Source organism: Tribolium madens, unplaced genomic scaffold, assembly GCF_015345945.1.
Source record: "Tribolium madens isolate multiple individuals breed KSU strain unplaced genomic scaffold, Tmad_KSU_1.1 Scaffold_96;HRSCAF=242;Tcas5.2_LG5, whole genome shotgun sequence".
NCBI lineage: Eukaryota > Metazoa > Arthropoda > Insecta > Coleoptera > Tenebrionidae > Tribolium > Tribolium madens.
Window position 1 is genome coordinate 1,103,470 of NW_025401068.1, and position 17,230 is coordinate 1,120,699.

A 17,230-nucleotide genomic window follows, 5' to 3' on the forward strand; every position below is an offset into this window, starting at 1 on the left:
AAAATAAGAAGGAAAAGAAGAAAAAAGAACATAATACATCATTTGTAACCTCTTCTGAAGAACATTCAGCTGATGAAAAACTTAAAGATAAGAAAGAAAAGGAAAAGCATTTAGAGCCTTTAGAAATTAAACAGGAAATTCTAAGTAGTGGTGAGAAAAAGAAGAAGAAGAAGAAGAAGAAGAAAGAACTCAATTTTGATTCGGAAGATAAGGAGATTATTCCTTCTAAAAAATTCAAGAAAAAAAAACATGATTTTGATATACACAAGAAAAGTAGTGACAATTTAGAACTCTCAACCGACTTATTTGAAAATAAGAAGGAAAAGAAGAAAAAAGAACATAATACATCATTTGTAACCTCTTCTGAACAACATTCAACTGATGAAAAACGTAAAGATAAGAAGAAAAAGGAAAAACGGTATGATGAGCCTTTAGAGATTAAACAGGAAATTCTAAGTAGTGGTGAGAAAAAGAAAGAACTCGAATTTGGTTTGGAAGGTGAGGAGATTACTCCATCTAAAAAATTCAAGAAAAAAAAACATGACTTTGATAAACACAAGAAAAGTAGTGACAAATCAGAACTCTCAACCGACTTATTTGAAAATAAGAAGGAAAAGAAGAAAAAAGAACATAATACATCATTTGTAATATCTTCTGAAGAACATTCAGCTGATGAAAAACTTAAAGATAAGAAGAAAAAGGAAAAACGATATGATGAGCCTTTAGAAGAGGGTACAAAAGATCACAAGAAAAAACTTAAGAAGAAAAAAGAAGTTTATGATGTAGAGATGGAGGAAACGGATAAAGTCCCTACTGATAAAATTACCAAAGAGTGTTTTACTGAAGGTTATGAAGAAGAAGAGCCTAAAAAGAAAAAGAAGAAAAAACGACATCGCGTTGATAGTGAAATGTTAACTGATTATTCTATAATTAATGAAAATTTAAACGATACGGAAATTTTTACACCTGAAAAAGTTAAACATAAAAAGAGAAAGCATTCAAGTAATGAAACTAGTGACATTAATACAGAAACTGAAGTTCACAAGAAGAAGAAGAAACACAAACATGACAAAAAACATAAATATCACGAACTACCAATTGAAATTTGTCAAACTAAAAGTGATTCTTTGGAAGATGCAAAGAAATTTGATCAGAAATCAGAGACGCTTTCGGAGGAAATTTCTGAAACAACTGCGCTCTTTCAAAAATCGCATAAAAAATTTAAAAATTCCGAATTTGATGTTTCTGATAGCGCTGTTAAAAATTCAGAAGATGAAGATCCCAAACCCAAAAAAGCGAAACCTCAATTACCTGCTGAAGATGTGAACACTGAAAACACATCTTTAGATAATTTACTGCTGAATGATTCTAAAGATTTGGAAAAATTGGTTAAGCTCTCTGAAAAGAAAAAAGTTACGTCTGAGTCGAGAAATTTTGAAGAAATTTGTAATGGATTAGAAAATTTTCGGGAATCGCATGAAAGTCTTAAAAATAATTCATCTGATTCCGCATTTGAAGTTTCTGATAGTGTATTTGAAAATAAAAAATCTAAACACCAAAGGGAGAAATCCAACCTTGACGCTAAAATACAAACACTTATTTCAGAAAACAATTTTAAAACTGATGACTCTGAAGAAAAATCTGTAACAAGTGGGTTGTCTTTACAAAGCCGTGAATCTGTTTTCTGCACTCCAGATTTCTATTTTGAGGATATTTTGGAAAAGGATAAAAATGAATTGAGCTACGAAGAACGTCAGGTTAGTTAATTTTCCTTTGAAAAATGTTATTAATGCTATTATTATTACAGAGACTGAAAAATTTCAATGTGCTTTTGCCATGGCCAGCTCATCCGCTACACTGTATAGAAACTCGGGTAGCTAAAGGCCCATCCGACAAGCAGTGGAAGGAAATTAACGCCTTGAAAATCAAAATAAAACGCGGAATTTTTAATAAATCAGAAGACGAGATTATTAGGAGAAATTGGGAAGAGTTTTGTAAAGTAAGTTGATGCGTGACCCCGATGTGTTTACTTATTTCTGTCCGTTTTTTGTAGCTCCACGACATGCCCTTAAACCCAAAATACTTTTTACGTTGTAAAACTTCAGAAGGGAAAGTTCTTATGCCAATAAAAGAAAAAGTAAGATTTGTTCAATTTTTAGCACACGATCTACCGAATCGTTTATTACACACTGTCTACATGAGGTTTCAGAGAATATTTTTCCCAAAAGAGCTCAAAACTGGAAGGTATTAATGAAAAAATCTACATGAAAAATATTTTACATTTTTGCTAGGTTTACGCCAGAAGAAGATAATATTATTTTGCAATATTTAAAGACATCCAGATCGCAAACACCATACGCGGATTTAGCGAAAATTTTAAATCGGGACAACTTCTCGATTGAGAAAAGACACAGAAAATTAAAATATACCCTTGAAGGCAATTTTAGGGTCAAATGGAATTCCGAACAGATAGCAAATTTTATGCAACATTTGCTTGATGTTACAAAAGTCGAGAGTGTCGAACAATTGGAACATAGGAATATCACTTCTGAGGAGTGGAAGGAAATGTCTACAAGGTTAAACATACCAACTATAAGGTTGCGACCTGCATGGCTTATTAAAATACACCCTCGCATTTTTATCAATCACACTGTTAGTTCGAACGATATTAAGCAGCTTTTAGTTGACGTGTTAGTATTGTTTAAAAGCAAATATTTTTTGACCATTAAATCTTTTTAGATTGATTGAAAAGGGGAAAAGTGATTGGAGAGACGTTAATTGGCAAGAAATTGCTGAAGAATTTGACGGTTTCACTGGCCTAGCGTTGAATAAAATGATGAGGGATATTGTTCAAACTCATATTCCTGTAAATAAACGAAGTGATTTAGGAGGTGCGTATCTTGATAGGTTTTAACTTTATAATAATATGCCAACTTTTAGAATGTTTAAAGTGCTTGGCGAACCAAAGATATGCAATGGGGCGCAAAATACGAAAAATAGATATTATAGAAATAGACGTTAGAAATTAAATAAAGTTTAACATTTCTATTGAATAATTTTTTTCCCATCAGAAAATAAAAATTACAGATCTATCACATCGATATAAAATAATGCAATTTAAAACAATTTTTTGTAAAAATAAAATAGCTTAAATACATGTTCCGTTTATGGAGTCGTTGCGCTACCTAATGACATTATAACTAAGTCTCAAAATTTTAATTTCTTCGATTTTTGTTAGTCACTTTTAAATCTCTATTTGTATTATGTATCAAGTGTCCCCAAGTAACACAGTTGACCACTGGTGTTGCACAATGGGATATCCTTCCCTACACTTTTTCTCTTGATTTTCAACTTTTGCAAAACATAATTAATACAATTTCTGACTTTTGAAAAAACAAATCCCTCATTATTGTCGCGATGATTGAAGCAATTTCATCCACGACGGAAGATGCGTCAAATACACTATCACAATAAATATCCCCTGAGAAAGTCATGCAGAGACTGTTTAGTCTGCGAATTGGGTCGTTGCACATATTTTTTTTTATTGCATATTCTGAATCTTTATTAAAAATTAATTGAGCCATGTTTTTGTTTTTTTTTTTAAATCTTAATTTTAGTAGAAAAAAATATATCAAAAACTCGTAAAATGAAATATTCAAAACGCGCGCGTTTTATTTGCTGTGAGGTAGAGCTTGTTCCAAATCTGGTGGCGAACTGACGTCAAAAATGACTGACTACTAAAAATGACTTTTACTACTAAAAAAAATATTGTTCATAGGCATCGTACAGTTGGGGACACGGAATTTTGGGCAGTCTTTTCTTGTCATTTCAAAAAATGTCAATGTACAGGGTGCTGCATTTTGGATGTCCGAATAGGGAATCTCCGAAACTAAGAAGTTTAGCCAAAAACGAGTAATACATTCTGTGGCTCATTTTTTGAGAAAATAATATTGGTTAAAACCGCATCCCGTTATCGTCTTTTTGTTTTCGACTTATAGACTAAATGCATTATACTTTTTTACGTAGAATTTAATAATGTAGTTAACAATTTGTTTCAGTTGTTTGTTTAGCCGTAATAAAATAAACTTGTATTTTTTTGCTCTACACGACGATAATGATGAAAAAAATTATTTAGTTCAAAGTGTGTGGACTTTTTGAATTTTTTTTAGCGCATTTGATTTGTCTCACTACGACAAACAAAATGTTATAAAATTTGTCAAGTTGTCACGACATGACTTTTTTGTCCCCTGTGTATTCAGTCCCGTCCTCAGTAAATGTTGTACTTGTGGCACATTTTTATGTTCTAATGAGAAAAAGAATTGTTTTAATTATTTTCATTTGACTCATTAACCTCCTTAAAATCCTGATAGTACTAGAGAGTCCAAAAGTTTGGGAATCTTAATTGGTGGCTACAAAAATTTGAAAAAAATTCCAAGTCCTTAGAATATACATAAGAAAAGAGTAATATAAAAAAAATTAGAAAAAAATATTTTTACTACGGTTGGGCAACAAAGCGTTAACGTACAGGATGATTCAGTTTAAATTACCCACCTGACCCCTATTGGCAGATAACTCATAATACATTATACACTTCCTTGATTCAAAATTAAATTTTCAAAATATCGAGAATAAAAGAAAATGTGTCGACCATTTGACAAGTAAATATTTCAAAGCGTCAAATGAAACGTCAACGTAGACGACTTCTCAATGGTCTCAAAGTTTCAAAAATGTCGAGATATTCATTTACAAATAAAAAAAACTCACAATATCCAGAACGAGTACCTATGCATAAAATTTTTAAACGACTGGAAATGTGTTTGTGATACAATTGGCCTGCAATTAAGCTTAGAAGTATACGACCTGCTAGACTAGTTTAAAGAAGGACATTCTGGTGTTGGAGACTGTTGAACAAAATTGGCATATTGGGCAAAGGGTAATTGCAAGAGAAGTGGGAATAAGCCAATCTTCTGTTTCTAGAATTTTAAAAACTAATAAATTGCATCTCTATGACATGCAGTTAGTGCAAGAACTACGAGATGCTCACTTCCCTCGTAGATTAGATTTTTGTTATTTTGTTTAGGAAGAATTAGAAAATAATCCAAACTTTATTAATAATGTTGTGTTTAGTGATGTTTGATTTTGTAAATAGAATCGTGGCTTGTGAGCATATAGAGCATTGGCTATGAAATAATTAATTTTTGATTTACCTATTCCTTTTCTATAAAATAAAATTGCGTTTATTCGAAAAATTGCCACTGCCATTCATTGAAATGTATTGCTGCATGTGCGTGTGACAGTGGCACTTCCGATATTTTTCGAACAGCAAACTTTGATTCATGAAACTTTCAAAATTCGAATATGAATGAAGGAATAATTGTGTATTATGGGTTGTCTGCCAAGAGAGGTCAAGTGGGTCATTTAAGCTGAATCACCCTGTATACCTACTACTATAGGGGTGGGTAGATTCTAAAACTATTTATACAAAATTGAATTATTATTTATTTAATTTGTAACATTTTTCATAATTTTACACTTCTGGACTATTTAACGCCTAAAGAAGAAAGATATTCTTTTGCCTTACTTTTTATGTCTTCTACGGATTCGCGACTGCCGTACTGTTCTTCAAAACTAACGAATTTTTGAAAAAGCACTTTCATAGTTTTCAAGGCAAACTTTTGGCTAATAGCTCTTTCAAGAGTTTTCCTACAAAAAATAAGAAGAAAATCTCACATAATTCAACTCAAATTTATAATTTACCTTGCAGCATCAAACTTCTTTTTTCGTACCAACTGGTCCACATAAATAATCCAAATATTGACCTTACTTGGGTAAGTATCCAAAATGGTTTCGAAATTCGCAATAGCTTGATCTAACTCACCTAACTGAAATTCCATTATTCCGAACTTCACAATAAGATCAAATTCTATAAATACGACACAGTAAAATTATTTTAATATTAATAACATAACAAACGTAATATAGGTATACTCGTATTACTTACGTCTCTTTTTGTCTAAAATTGATTTTAATGCTGACTCCTTGACATTTCGAGCCTCTTTGAATTTTCCCAAAGAGTAATAAATTCGGCTTATTTCCAACCACATTTTAGTATTTTGTTTTTCCTTCGGCCTCACTTTCTTAATTTTTTCCTCCATTTCTAGTAACTTCCCAGATGTTGCAAGCATTTGTATAACATTCAAATATATTTCCAAAGAATCGTTATATCTTACTGCCTCTTCAAAAGTTTTATCAAATGATTCCTAAAACAATAAACAATTTATTTATTACACTGTGTTATAATTTTATTACTCACTTTTGTCCCGTACATATTTTCTAAATTAAGTAAAGCGATCCAGACATTATACTTTTCCTTAACTAGCGTCATATTTATTGTTTCCAATGCTCGTTTCCCTATAGCTCTAGCCTTATCCAGTTCAGTTGACTAAAAATAAAAGTTGAATGTACCGAAAACCGGAGAAAAAAAAAAGATTACCGCGATATGCATTGACATGTATTGCAACCATAATTTTGAAGAATTAGGATTGGCCAATAAGAGTCGATCAAATTGCTCTGCACTCTGTGGTGGGATCGTTGAATCAGCTAATTCATTTTCTATTTTGGAAATCCTTTCTTCTTCTTTCTTTGCTATTTCTGCTCTTTCTGCTGGAGTAAGTTTTACCTTTTTCTTAGTTTGGTCGACATCCTGTAATAACATATTGTTAACAAGTATTTCATCCCTCTTCTTTTTAAAAACCTCTTCTTCTTCCTCAGACGATTCGTCTTTCAAATTATTATCTTCTGGCAAATAAAAGGTCTGCGCACCCGATAAAACTGATTCTTTTTGTCTTTCTGCGTTGCTTGATTGATCAGCAGTAGTGCCATTTGATTCTGAAAATAAACAGCAAGTAAAATAACACTAAATAGACCTTGACTAAACACTGATTTTTTTGAGTTTTATATTTTGTTATTATGTAACTTAACAATTTTAGAAACGTACTTGTGTTAGAATTGTTATAACTATCATCTTCGCTTTCAGATATATTTTCTTCAAATTCTTCATTCTGCTTAATCATAATTTTTTGATTAGTGCTTTTAGAACTATCATCATCTTCGCATTCAGACATATTTTCTTCAGATTCTTCATTTTGCTCAATCATAATTTCTTGATGAGTGTTTTTAGAACTATCATCATCTTCGCATTCAGAAATATTTTCTTCAGATTCTTCATTCTGCTCAATCATAATTTCTTCAACAGCATCATCAGTCAATTCTTCCTGAGTTAAGCATTCCTCTTCATTTACGCTCTTTTTAGCACCTTTTTTCAAGTTCTGTCGTTTTTTTGCTTGTTCTTTAGTTACGTCTTTTTTTAAAGATAATGCCAGTTTTTTCAGCAGTCCTATGAGTTTATTTCCTGCTTTTCTAAAATAAAAAAGAATAAATTGTTGTAAAAGAAGTTGCAACATGATGCAAACCTATCGACAACAACTTTTATCTGTTCTCCACAAACGGCATTTTTAAAATGGGTTAAATAAACCAACTGCCTATTGAATTGACTATTTTTCAAAAGTGCCAATACGTAAAAGTTAGTAATCAACAATATTTTTGCTACAGAGGACGAACCAAAAGACTTCTTTATCACACCATCTATAATTACATATCAGAATAATATTATTAAAATATTTTTTATATACCTTGCACATTGTTGATTTTTTCTTTGAGAGTGTTGTTGGAACAAATATAAAGGTAATTATCGTCGAAATTATAATCCAAAACAACGCCCTCCACAACTGAACCAATCGTCTTGTTTGCTACAAATAAGACAGTTATTTTATTTATAAATCTTAAATGTTTACACGCTTACATGCGCTCAAATGAGTGAAAACTAAACCCTCAATACCGTTAGGTAAGACTACAATTTGATTCCCGTCGTTGTTTACTTTTTTTACCACACATTCCACTCGTTGACCGATCTTATATTCTGCAAGTTTTTCCTTTTGTTGGCAGCGAAGTTGTAAAACGTAATTCAAATCATCAAGAGTTGCGGTTAGTGCATGTAGTGAATCCTGCAAGCAGCTCAAATATTTAGAAACATAAATGTAACAAACATTAGAATCACTTACATTTAGACTTGGATTTTGCAGATTTTCATAATCAATGCACAATTCAATTTTTTTTATACCGGATTGCACATTCAAAATTTTTCCTATGATACACTGTTGTTTTTCAAATTGAAGCAAAGTTCCTTCCTTGTGGATTATGTTCTAAAATCAAATTCTTTTTATAAAAACCTCTAAGCAGGTGGAGTAACTTACATCATTGCCGACAAATATCTTTTCATAATAATCTCGTATGGGAGTAGAGACATAAATTCCCTCATGCGCATCTCCTTCAAAAGAACATCTTAAAAACATACCCTTTTTCAAGTCACGATATTTAGGAATTTTGTTTGAATGTTTGCTTAATTCGATGAATTCTCTTCTACTCATTACAGGTGTAATAGTACTATTTTTAATGCATAATATATTTTCTATCTCCTGTCCAACTTGATAAGTTTCTGAAAATAACAATTTTTGTGTTACAATTTAATCAATCGCTCAAAAAATTGTTTCAACATTCTTCTTTTATTACGAATGAAACACTTTTTAAATTAAATTCCGTTTGACTGCATTTGTAACCATGTACTTACTTAATAAAATAGGACACAAACTTAAGTTAGTGCTCAAATGTGCCAACGGGATAGTGGCTTCAATTTTGCGACAAGAAAGCTTCACGTCAAGACTATCGGAATGAATCTTTGTAACTAAACCATTTTCAGTTTGTCCTATTTTTATCTTATTTTCATTTTGCTTCTTTGGAGCATTCAGCGACAATTGTAGCTTATCATTCTTGATTCCCAAAATCCACACAGTAACCTGCAGTAGCAAGAATTAAAAAGAAATAAGTATGTAAATGTAAACCTAAATAAATATAAAAAAATCTAATTCAATTTTTTTTATTTATACACCTTATAACATTTTTAAACAAGGTTATTTTCTTTTTTAAAAAATTAAGTTTTTTTATGTTATTATATCTACCACTATACCTACATAGTGTAGTAAATTGATTTGTAATGAATGAATGATCCACACGCATTTAATAAAAAAACGGACTATACCATGCTTTAATTAAATTTCTAATCAGAGTGGCTTATGACTTTGAAATTAACTTGGCAATATAGAATAATGTAGAGAGAAAATAATCTGAGAACATGAAAAGATATTTTACATCTAGAAAACCATATACTTTACTGTTTTTGCTATTAAAGTTATAAAAAAAATTTCAAGCTCGACCAACTTTTATTTTATGTTTCCTGGACCCTCATATAAGTTCGAAAAACGCCATTTGAATTTTTCCCATTTTTTCAAAATAAAAGTGTACAAAATCGGTAAAAAAAACAACGTTAATCTAGCAAAACAGTATGAAATTTTGCGTTTTTAGGTCTTGTTTTTTTGAATTCATTAAAAAATAAGTGAAAAGTGAAATTTTTATATCTTGTCTTTACATTATTCATTGTTGCCAATCTAATTTTCAAAACACAAGACACTTTAATAAAAACATTAATTAAATGCATGGTAGGTATTTATTTTGTAGAAAAATTAATAATTTATTTAAAGCAAATTGCGAATAAAACCAATTTTCAAAAATTCACGTAAAAGTTTTACAAAATTTCATTTTAATTTTTGAGTTTTATTTTTTCTTACTCTTTTAATATCTACTGAAAAACTCGAGTAAAGTCCCTCGTTTCAAAAGTATGACTATTTAAACAAAATTGTTGTATACAGGGTGATTTTAACAGTTGTCCAGAAACTTTAAGAAATGTCAGTACAAGTTTAAAGAAGTCAAAAATACTCAACTTGCATTATCCAAAAGTTTATAATTTTTGAGATATAAAGGGTGCAACCTCTATTTTACGGCGTCCGAAAATTTGTCAAAAAAACATTAAAAAAATGAAACAATAAAATTTCGATTATCCATTAAAAACTACATAATAAATGTTTATTGCACTTTCCAAATTACATATTGTGTTTTAAAAAATATGAATTGTTTTATCAGAAATCAACCTGAATAAAAGTATTTCAACAAAATAATGGCTTGAATAAGAGTTTTCTTCCAAAATAAAGCAATTTTAGCTATTTTTAAACCAATTTTGGTCGGTTTGTAGTACAGAATTCATTCTAAATTAATGTATTTTATAAAACTTTCTCCCCACCCGCCTGTAATAAAGTCTCCGTAAACTTAAAAATAAATTTTGCTTCTTGTTATTTTAATAACTGATTCCATTTGTTTACTTTCTCCAGTATAAAGGTAGAAAAAATGTTGCTAATAAATCCAAGAAAAAGGAATATTTCAAACGCAATTATTATTGAACGCGAGAGTAATAATATTTCCAACAAGTTTGTTTGAAAAATGATTACTTTTATTGTTTTATACTTGCCACTTGTCCAATAAAAAAATATTCACGTGGATCCAAGTAATGTCCAGCACTTCCTGTGTTCAATACTTTATTGCTAATCCAACCCTTAATATCTCCATAAAATGCAACAAGCGCCCCGGATATTTTAGTTTGAATTACGAAACCCACATACTGAGAGAAAGGAGTAAGCTCTTCTACTGTCGCTAAGCACTTTTCTAATTCCACTAATCCTTGCTTTAAAGTGAGAATCACATTCCCATTCGTGATATTTAAAACTCTAAAAAAGAAAATTATTACATATACACTGTAATAAAAAATGAGAGTCTTTTAGTTTACCTAGCGTTTACGGTCATCCCTACTGAAAATTTCGCTTTGATATTGTCGGTGTACTTTACATTTGACAGCTGTAAATTTGGCACAAACCCTTGCACATGCCCAACTTTAACAATCAAGCCATTTCCAATAATTTTAGTAACTAGTGCAGTAACTACTTGACCTATTTTTATATCATTGATGGTAAATATTTTTTCCTTAATTACTTGCTTTTCAAATGTGCAAATATACAACTGTTGCATGGAATTGTAGTCTAATATACGACAATTGTGACGACTACCATTAGGATATTTTTTTCGTACAGCGCTAACAATATCTAAATCTGCACCTTTGGGCAAAGTATTTAAAAGACGTTTGTTCGAAACAAAACCTGTTACGTTTTTGTCCAATTGCAAATATAAGCCTTTGGGTACGTTGTACTGAATTTGGGCTGGCAAAATTTCACCGATGGTAAATTCTGGCCCGGGCAATTTCTCAAGACCTCGCAATGTCAAATATGTTACTTTTGTAACAGGTTCCACAAACAACACATATGCTGGTATAGATTTTCCTTCCTTGATTTTTTCCTTTTTAATAAGCGAAAATATGTAAGTTTCATCCACATAGCCATAGCAATTTTCGAAAAATTGTCCCTTAATTCCATGAGGCAGTACCTAAATTTTCACAAATTTAGCAGAAGAACTAATTTTGCAACATTTAATACGAAGAGTGAAGAAAAATGGCTCATTCACAAGTACGCATATGAGCTTCAATATTAATATTTTTAAACAATTGAAAAAAAAATAATATCTGTAATGTACAGGTACAAAACTTTCTTAGTAACATTTTGCGTTTTATTCTTTTTTTTTTGTAAGAAATTTTTGTGTCCTAATTTTCGGTCCGATCATAGCAATGACAAATAAACAATTATTTAACCAAAAAATATGGATAACATATTTTGAATTTTAAATAAGATTTTAAAGTTGTAAAAACAAGTAAGTATGTAAATAAAAAATGTTATGTACTTTTTTAGTAATAAAGCTCGTATAATTAAAATTTGGTCACTTATTTCAGCTTTCGTCTGTAAAGTATGACTTTCATAATACTTAGATCCAATTTCTGGTACAATTTAACTTCAGTTAAGTTTTATCGATTCAAGAATTACTAAGAGAGTATTGTTTAGTAGTAATTCTGGGCTGAAACAAACAATATTTAATATTTAATTGAAACTGGGCCTAAATCATAAGTATTCTATGCCGTTATAAATGAGGCATCATAAAAAAAAATGTGACTATAGCTACAAACGTATTGATTTATTATTACCTCTTCAACAAAGAAATCCACTTTCATCCCTGGGATTAAATCATTAATGCTTAAATCATCCTTCACTTGAGATTTATGAAGATGCTCATGTTTGGCGCTGACTGTCAATGTTGTTGCATTATCAGAAGTTATTACTTTGTGTATTACACAGTATAAAGGCTCGCCAGACACTAAAAACATAAACTGATACGTTACGTCTTGTATTTAATTTTATTATTATACAGGGTTATTCATAAATATGAAGCAATATTTGAACCTCAAAAATGACCTATAAAATGATGTTAATTTAAATAATAACTCGTGTCCTATCTCCACTGATAAGAATTTTACAGCCCTCAGAATGTGGGTATGGAAATTTGATTTTTTTGTAATAACTTTGGAACTATTTGACCAAATATTATAAAATTTGTAACATTTCCCTGTGACAACATACCTTTTAAACTGGTAATCACGAAAACCGGATACATCCACTCAATTTCCGGTTCCAGCAGTTGCAGGTCACATTTTCTGTGTTTTTCCATTTTTTTGCTCTCTTAACACCAATTTTTTATTGGCCAAATCGATAGAGTAATCAATTTCGATTAAAAAACGCATAACCTTTAATACCCCTAAAATAAACCGTTTCAAAGATATTTTAATTTAAACTGAGGACTGCACAACGCTGAAACCAAAAAGTAGGGATTTTGAATGGATGATATCCACGGTAACAAATGACCATGGTCTCACTAATCGCTGTCAGGCATCTGTCAACTTTGACATTGGACGATTATTAGACAATTAATCGAAAATAATAATATAATAATATAATAATAATATATAAATATAAATATAAATAATAATATAAATATATATATATAAATAATAATATATAATAATAAAAGAGTTTACCTCAGATTCCAAACATAACTTAGAATAAATCCAAATGGATTTCGTAGCATTTAATTCATAAAAAATTCACCAAAATTTATCGTCAAAGTTAACCGATGCCTGGCAGGGATTTATGTGACCATGGTCATTGGTTGCCACTTATTCAAAATCCCTATTTATTGATTTCAGCGTTGTGCGGTCCTCAGTTTAAATTAAAATAACTTTGAAACGGTCCATTTTAGGGGTATTAAAGGTTATGCGCTTTTTATTAGAAATTGATTACTCTATCGATTTGGACAATAAAAAATTGGTGTTAAGCGAGCAAAAAAATGGAAAAACACAGAAAATGTGACCTGCAACTGCTGGAACCGGAAAATGAGTGGATGTATCCGGTTTTCGTGATTACCAGTTCAAAGGGTATGTTGTCACAGGGAAATGTTCCAAATTTTATAATATTTGGTCAAATAGTTCTAAAGTTATTACAAAAAAATCAAATTTCCATACCCACAATCCGAGGGCTGTAAAATTCTTATCAGTGGAGATAGGACACGAGTTATTATTTAAATTAACATCATTTTAAAGGTCATTTTTGAGGTTCAAATATTGCTTCATATTTATGAATAACCCTGTATACTACTCCAAAAAATTAAAGAAATAAAAAAAATTCCTAAATTTTTTGGCGATTTTTGAAAGGCTGTAACTCATCGAAAAATGGTCGTATCTAGATTAGAAAAAAGCATTTTGAAACTTTAAGTTTCTAGTTTAAGAAATTATAAGATATTTATTACATAATTTAAAAAAAGGTGTGCTGTAATCTCAAAAGTTTAAACAATTAATTAAAATAAAAAATATTTTGGCATTGCTCCTTTACAACCTTTGAACATTTATTAATTTATTTCCAAAAAAACTGGTAGTTTACTCAAAAAAATTCTTTAATTCTTGTAAGTCAAACATTTTTTTTAACAAAAAAGTGTGAGGTTTACAAAAAACATTTTTGCATGGCAACAATTTTTGTAACAAGCTCGTTGTCTAAAAAAAAATTGTGGTAGGTTTCCATTTAAAAAAAACAATGATACTATGTTTATCTCGTAAGTATAAACAGATAATTAATATTCAATTTTTTTTTGAATAGCATTTTTATAGCCATTGCACACCTACAAATTTATTTGCCAAAAAATTTTATAGTTTCGCCAGAATAACATCGTTTCCAGACTTTTGGAACATGCATTTGCAACTTACCGTAACTTTGGGAGTCTTCAGTATTTTTAAAAGGTAGAAAGACTCTGCAGTTGTTTACGCCTAATGTTAATTCGTATCCATGATCAAGTTCAGTCACAATATTGGCCCATATTAATGCTCCTTTTTTAAAAGACGTATGCGTTCTTCCCGCATTTACATCCCTTGGATTTATGCTTGCTTGAATATTGTGTCCCTTTTCTGTTTTACTAACAGATAATATTTTTGTTGGTACTAACTGCCCCACAGAAATTATATCTTTCACAGCGTTGGTACATGACTAGAAACAAAAACTTACTGTTAGGTAATGATAAAGGAAGATATTAGTTTGTTTATGGCATATTTTTTAAGTCAGACTGACTCGAAAATTGCAAAAACAATTTTGCTACGGTATGTCTGAACGCAGTAAAAATACCAAAAATGTTTTTTTTTTAAATACAAAATTTTTTTATTTAATCATAACAAATAAAAATAAAATATGCTATTTACTTCATAAAAACTCATAAATAATCACACTAAAAGATCTGCTACCGTTGTGTTTTGTGCAATATTAAAAATTGGCAGACATTCTTCTAATAAAATTTAATTAATTAAAAAAATAAAATGGCTGCATACAAGCTATAAAATGTTTATAATTTTGTTGTTTGAGGGTACTACTAACTTAAAAATGTAATTAATAATGCAGTTGCTCAATTTTACAGTCATCTCTTACGATATCAGTGAAGTCTTAATTAACGGTCAAACTGCTTTTTAGATTTTATTACAAAACTACGCGTTTAATCAATAGTTTACCATTAGTAATTAAGAAAAAATGTGTCCCAAAAAACTTTTTTTTATGATACTAAACTATTTTTTTCAGTTGTTTGTTTAGCCGTAATAAAATAAACTTGTGTATTGTATGTATATGGGAATCATAGATGGCTATGTCATTTTTAAAAAGCTTGTCTTTTTCTTATCTAAAAAATATATATTTGTAACAAATTATTATAATACATTTTTAGCAAAAAAATTATCTTCGATTTTTGTTCGCAGTTGGCCATGAAAAAATGTTGCATCTTGAACTAAAAGGATTTAAACTATATTATTCAACCAGTGTCACTAATGAAAGAGTTTTCTAAGTACTAAATAATGAAAAAAATGCAAAATAAATCGTAAATTAACTTATTGGCGACTAATAACATTTCTTTGTTTTTAAACAAGTTACCATTACAATTGTAACTTCTAGTGATACATAGAGTGTTGTAAAAAAGCCGCTTTAATTCTTCAATAAAATATATTTTATATGACACAAAAATGACCATATGGCTATTCAAATACCCAAATTCCGTCTATGTGAAACGTTATCCTACCTCCATTAGATCACCAAAAAAATGTTTTTCTAATTGTGTTGACTATTAACGCATTTGTTTTTCCTATTTTTGGATTTTTTAAAAATATCTAATAATAATGCTGCATATTTGTTCAATACTTCTACCGTATTTTTAAAATTTTTATAATTTTAACTATTTTTTCATCTATTTTATTTACAGTTCACAAAACTCTTATTGATTACTATTTACACATTTGGAGTGAAATAGTTTTTCCATGGCCAACTATTATCAAACAAAATATGTATTTCATTTTCTAAGTATAATTATAAAAAAATATTCTGTTACAAATATGTATTTTTTAGATCAGAAAAAAATAAGCTTTTCAAGATTGCCATAGCCGCCTATGATTCTCATTTAAAAAAATACAAGTTTATTTTATTACGGCTAAACCAATAACTCAAAAAAAAAGTTAACTACATTAATAAATTTCTTGTAAAAAAGTGCCTGTATAATGTCTTTATTTCAAATCCGTATCTTCTATAATAACGAAGATATGAATTTTTTTAGATTCCGCCAAAATGTCAACTTTTGTAAGTCGAAAACAAAAGACGATAGCGGGATGCGGTTTTAATTATTTTCTCAAAAAATGAGCCCCAGAATGTATCACTCGTTTTTAGCTAAACATATTAGTTTCGGAGATTCCCTATTCGGACATCCAAAATGCAGCACCCTGTACATAAAATAAGCTTATAGTAAGGAAAATACACAAATAACTTTGTTGCTTCAGTTATTTATCAGCAAACGCTGGAATCCAAACAAAAAGGGGTGGAGAGATTTGTATTAAGATTTTAGATGAGTAAAATAACTGTTGCTATTATCATGAATCAACATAAAGAATTTATCAATAAATTAAATCTCAATAATTAACACAGGAATACTTACTAAATCATTATTTGTTTTTAACTCATCTGTTAGAGACGTGGTAAATATATCTGATATTTGATTGATAGGCACAGACCCGTAAGTAAGACCAGGAAATTCTACTTGTACAGACAAATTCGAAAAATGTCTTATACAACTCAAAACTACCATTCCGTCTTGTACCCTCTAAAAAACTTAATTATATTTCATTGTTATCAAAATTATAACCTTACATCGTATGTAAGAGTCCCTTGGAATTTTATTGATGCTTGCCATAAACCTTCAGTATTTACATCTTTTTTTGGTACAACTTCTTTCCGGGCCCTTTTCACCTTTGGTTGCTTTGCAATCTGAAACAACTAACATTTAATTAACAACAGAAATTACAAATTTGTTAACAACTTACACTTTCCTCATGTTTTCGTTTAGTTTGTTCACTATTATTACGAATTTTTTTCCCTCCTCGAGGAAAATTTTCGCCTTCCATATTACTCAACACTCCTATACTAGATTCACTTTCTAAAAAAATTGTTTGTTTCTAAAGAAATTTTGTTAATTTACGTTTTAACTGACAATCATACAACATAAAACACACGTGTTGTGATCATAGGTTATGAATCTGATACACATAACCTCACTTTGTTCTGTCAGTTCTATTAAAAACTATTACTGTTTTTTTGTGTCAGAAGATTTGTAACGTCGTCTGCGTTGATTGACAGTAAATAAAGTCTGGGCAATAGGCCAAAATCGAGAACTTGTGAAAATCGTAAATTCCGGTAGATGACGCGCGCGTTACCCTCCAAAGGAA

The 17,230-nt window shown here is 30.0% G+C and overlaps 2 protein-coding genes across 2 annotated transcripts in view; one reads left to right on the forward strand and one right to left on the reverse strand.

Annotated features, from left to right (window-relative positions):
* The window catches only part of LOC123013879 (uncharacterized protein DDB_G0283697-like), a 4,133-nt gene extending 1,087 nt beyond the window's left edge, over nt 1-3,046 (forward strand). Inside the window, exons 2-7 of the mRNA XM_044412733.1 lie at nt 9-1,757; nt 1,808-1,999; nt 2,054-2,244; nt 2,292-2,690; nt 2,740-2,891; nt 2,941-3,046. Of these exons, the coding sequence (XP_044268668.1) occupies nt 9-1,757; nt 1,808-1,999; nt 2,054-2,244; nt 2,292-2,690; nt 2,740-2,891; nt 2,941-3,029 (2,772 nt within the window). The 3' untranslated portion in view covers nt 3,030-3,046. The remainder of the gene's footprint in view (nt 1-8; nt 1,758-1,807; nt 2,000-2,053; nt 2,245-2,291; nt 2,691-2,739; nt 2,892-2,940) is intronic.
* A 2,435-nt stretch (nt 3,047-5,481) lies between these two features.
* LOC123012403 (protein RRP5 homolog) lies at nt 5,482-17,022 on the reverse strand. Its single transcript, XM_044410288.1, has 21 exons — nt 17,004-17,022; nt 16,829-16,941; nt 16,656-16,781; nt 16,444-16,608; nt 14,195-14,471; nt 12,089-12,258; nt 10,790-11,439; nt 10,475-10,730; nt 8,687-8,912; nt 8,313-8,554; nt 8,121-8,261; nt 7,862-8,063; nt 7,692-7,808; nt 7,473-7,644; nt 6,998-7,419; nt 6,755-6,888; nt 6,494-6,703; nt 6,314-6,442; nt 6,002-6,260; nt 5,758-5,923; nt 5,482-5,703 (listed from the first exon to the last, which is right to left on the reverse strand). The coding sequence occupies exons 2-21, from the start codon at nt 16,907-16,909 to the stop codon at nt 5,541-5,543; spliced, it is 4,308 nt and encodes a 1,435-aa protein (XP_044266223.1). The 5' UTR covers nt 16,910-16,941; nt 17,004-17,022; the 3' UTR covers nt 5,482-5,540.
* Nucleotides 17,023-17,230: the final 208 nt, after the last annotated feature.

Bases quoted from the DNA above. Each gene is read 5' to 3' on its own strand.
- LOC123012403 (XM_044410288.1), bottom strand. From the start codon at position 16,909: ATGGAAGGCGAAAATTTTCCTCGAGGAGGGAAAAAAATTCGTAATAAT. The intron at 12,259-14,194 runs GTAAGTTGCAAA...TTATGTTTTTAG, and splicing joins TGAAGACTCCCAAAGTTACG to TGTCTGGCGAGCCTTTATAC. The intron at 7,809-7,861 runs GTAAGCGTGTAA...TCTTATTTGTAG, and splicing joins TTTCACTCATTTGAGCGCAT to CAAACAAGACGATTGGTTCA.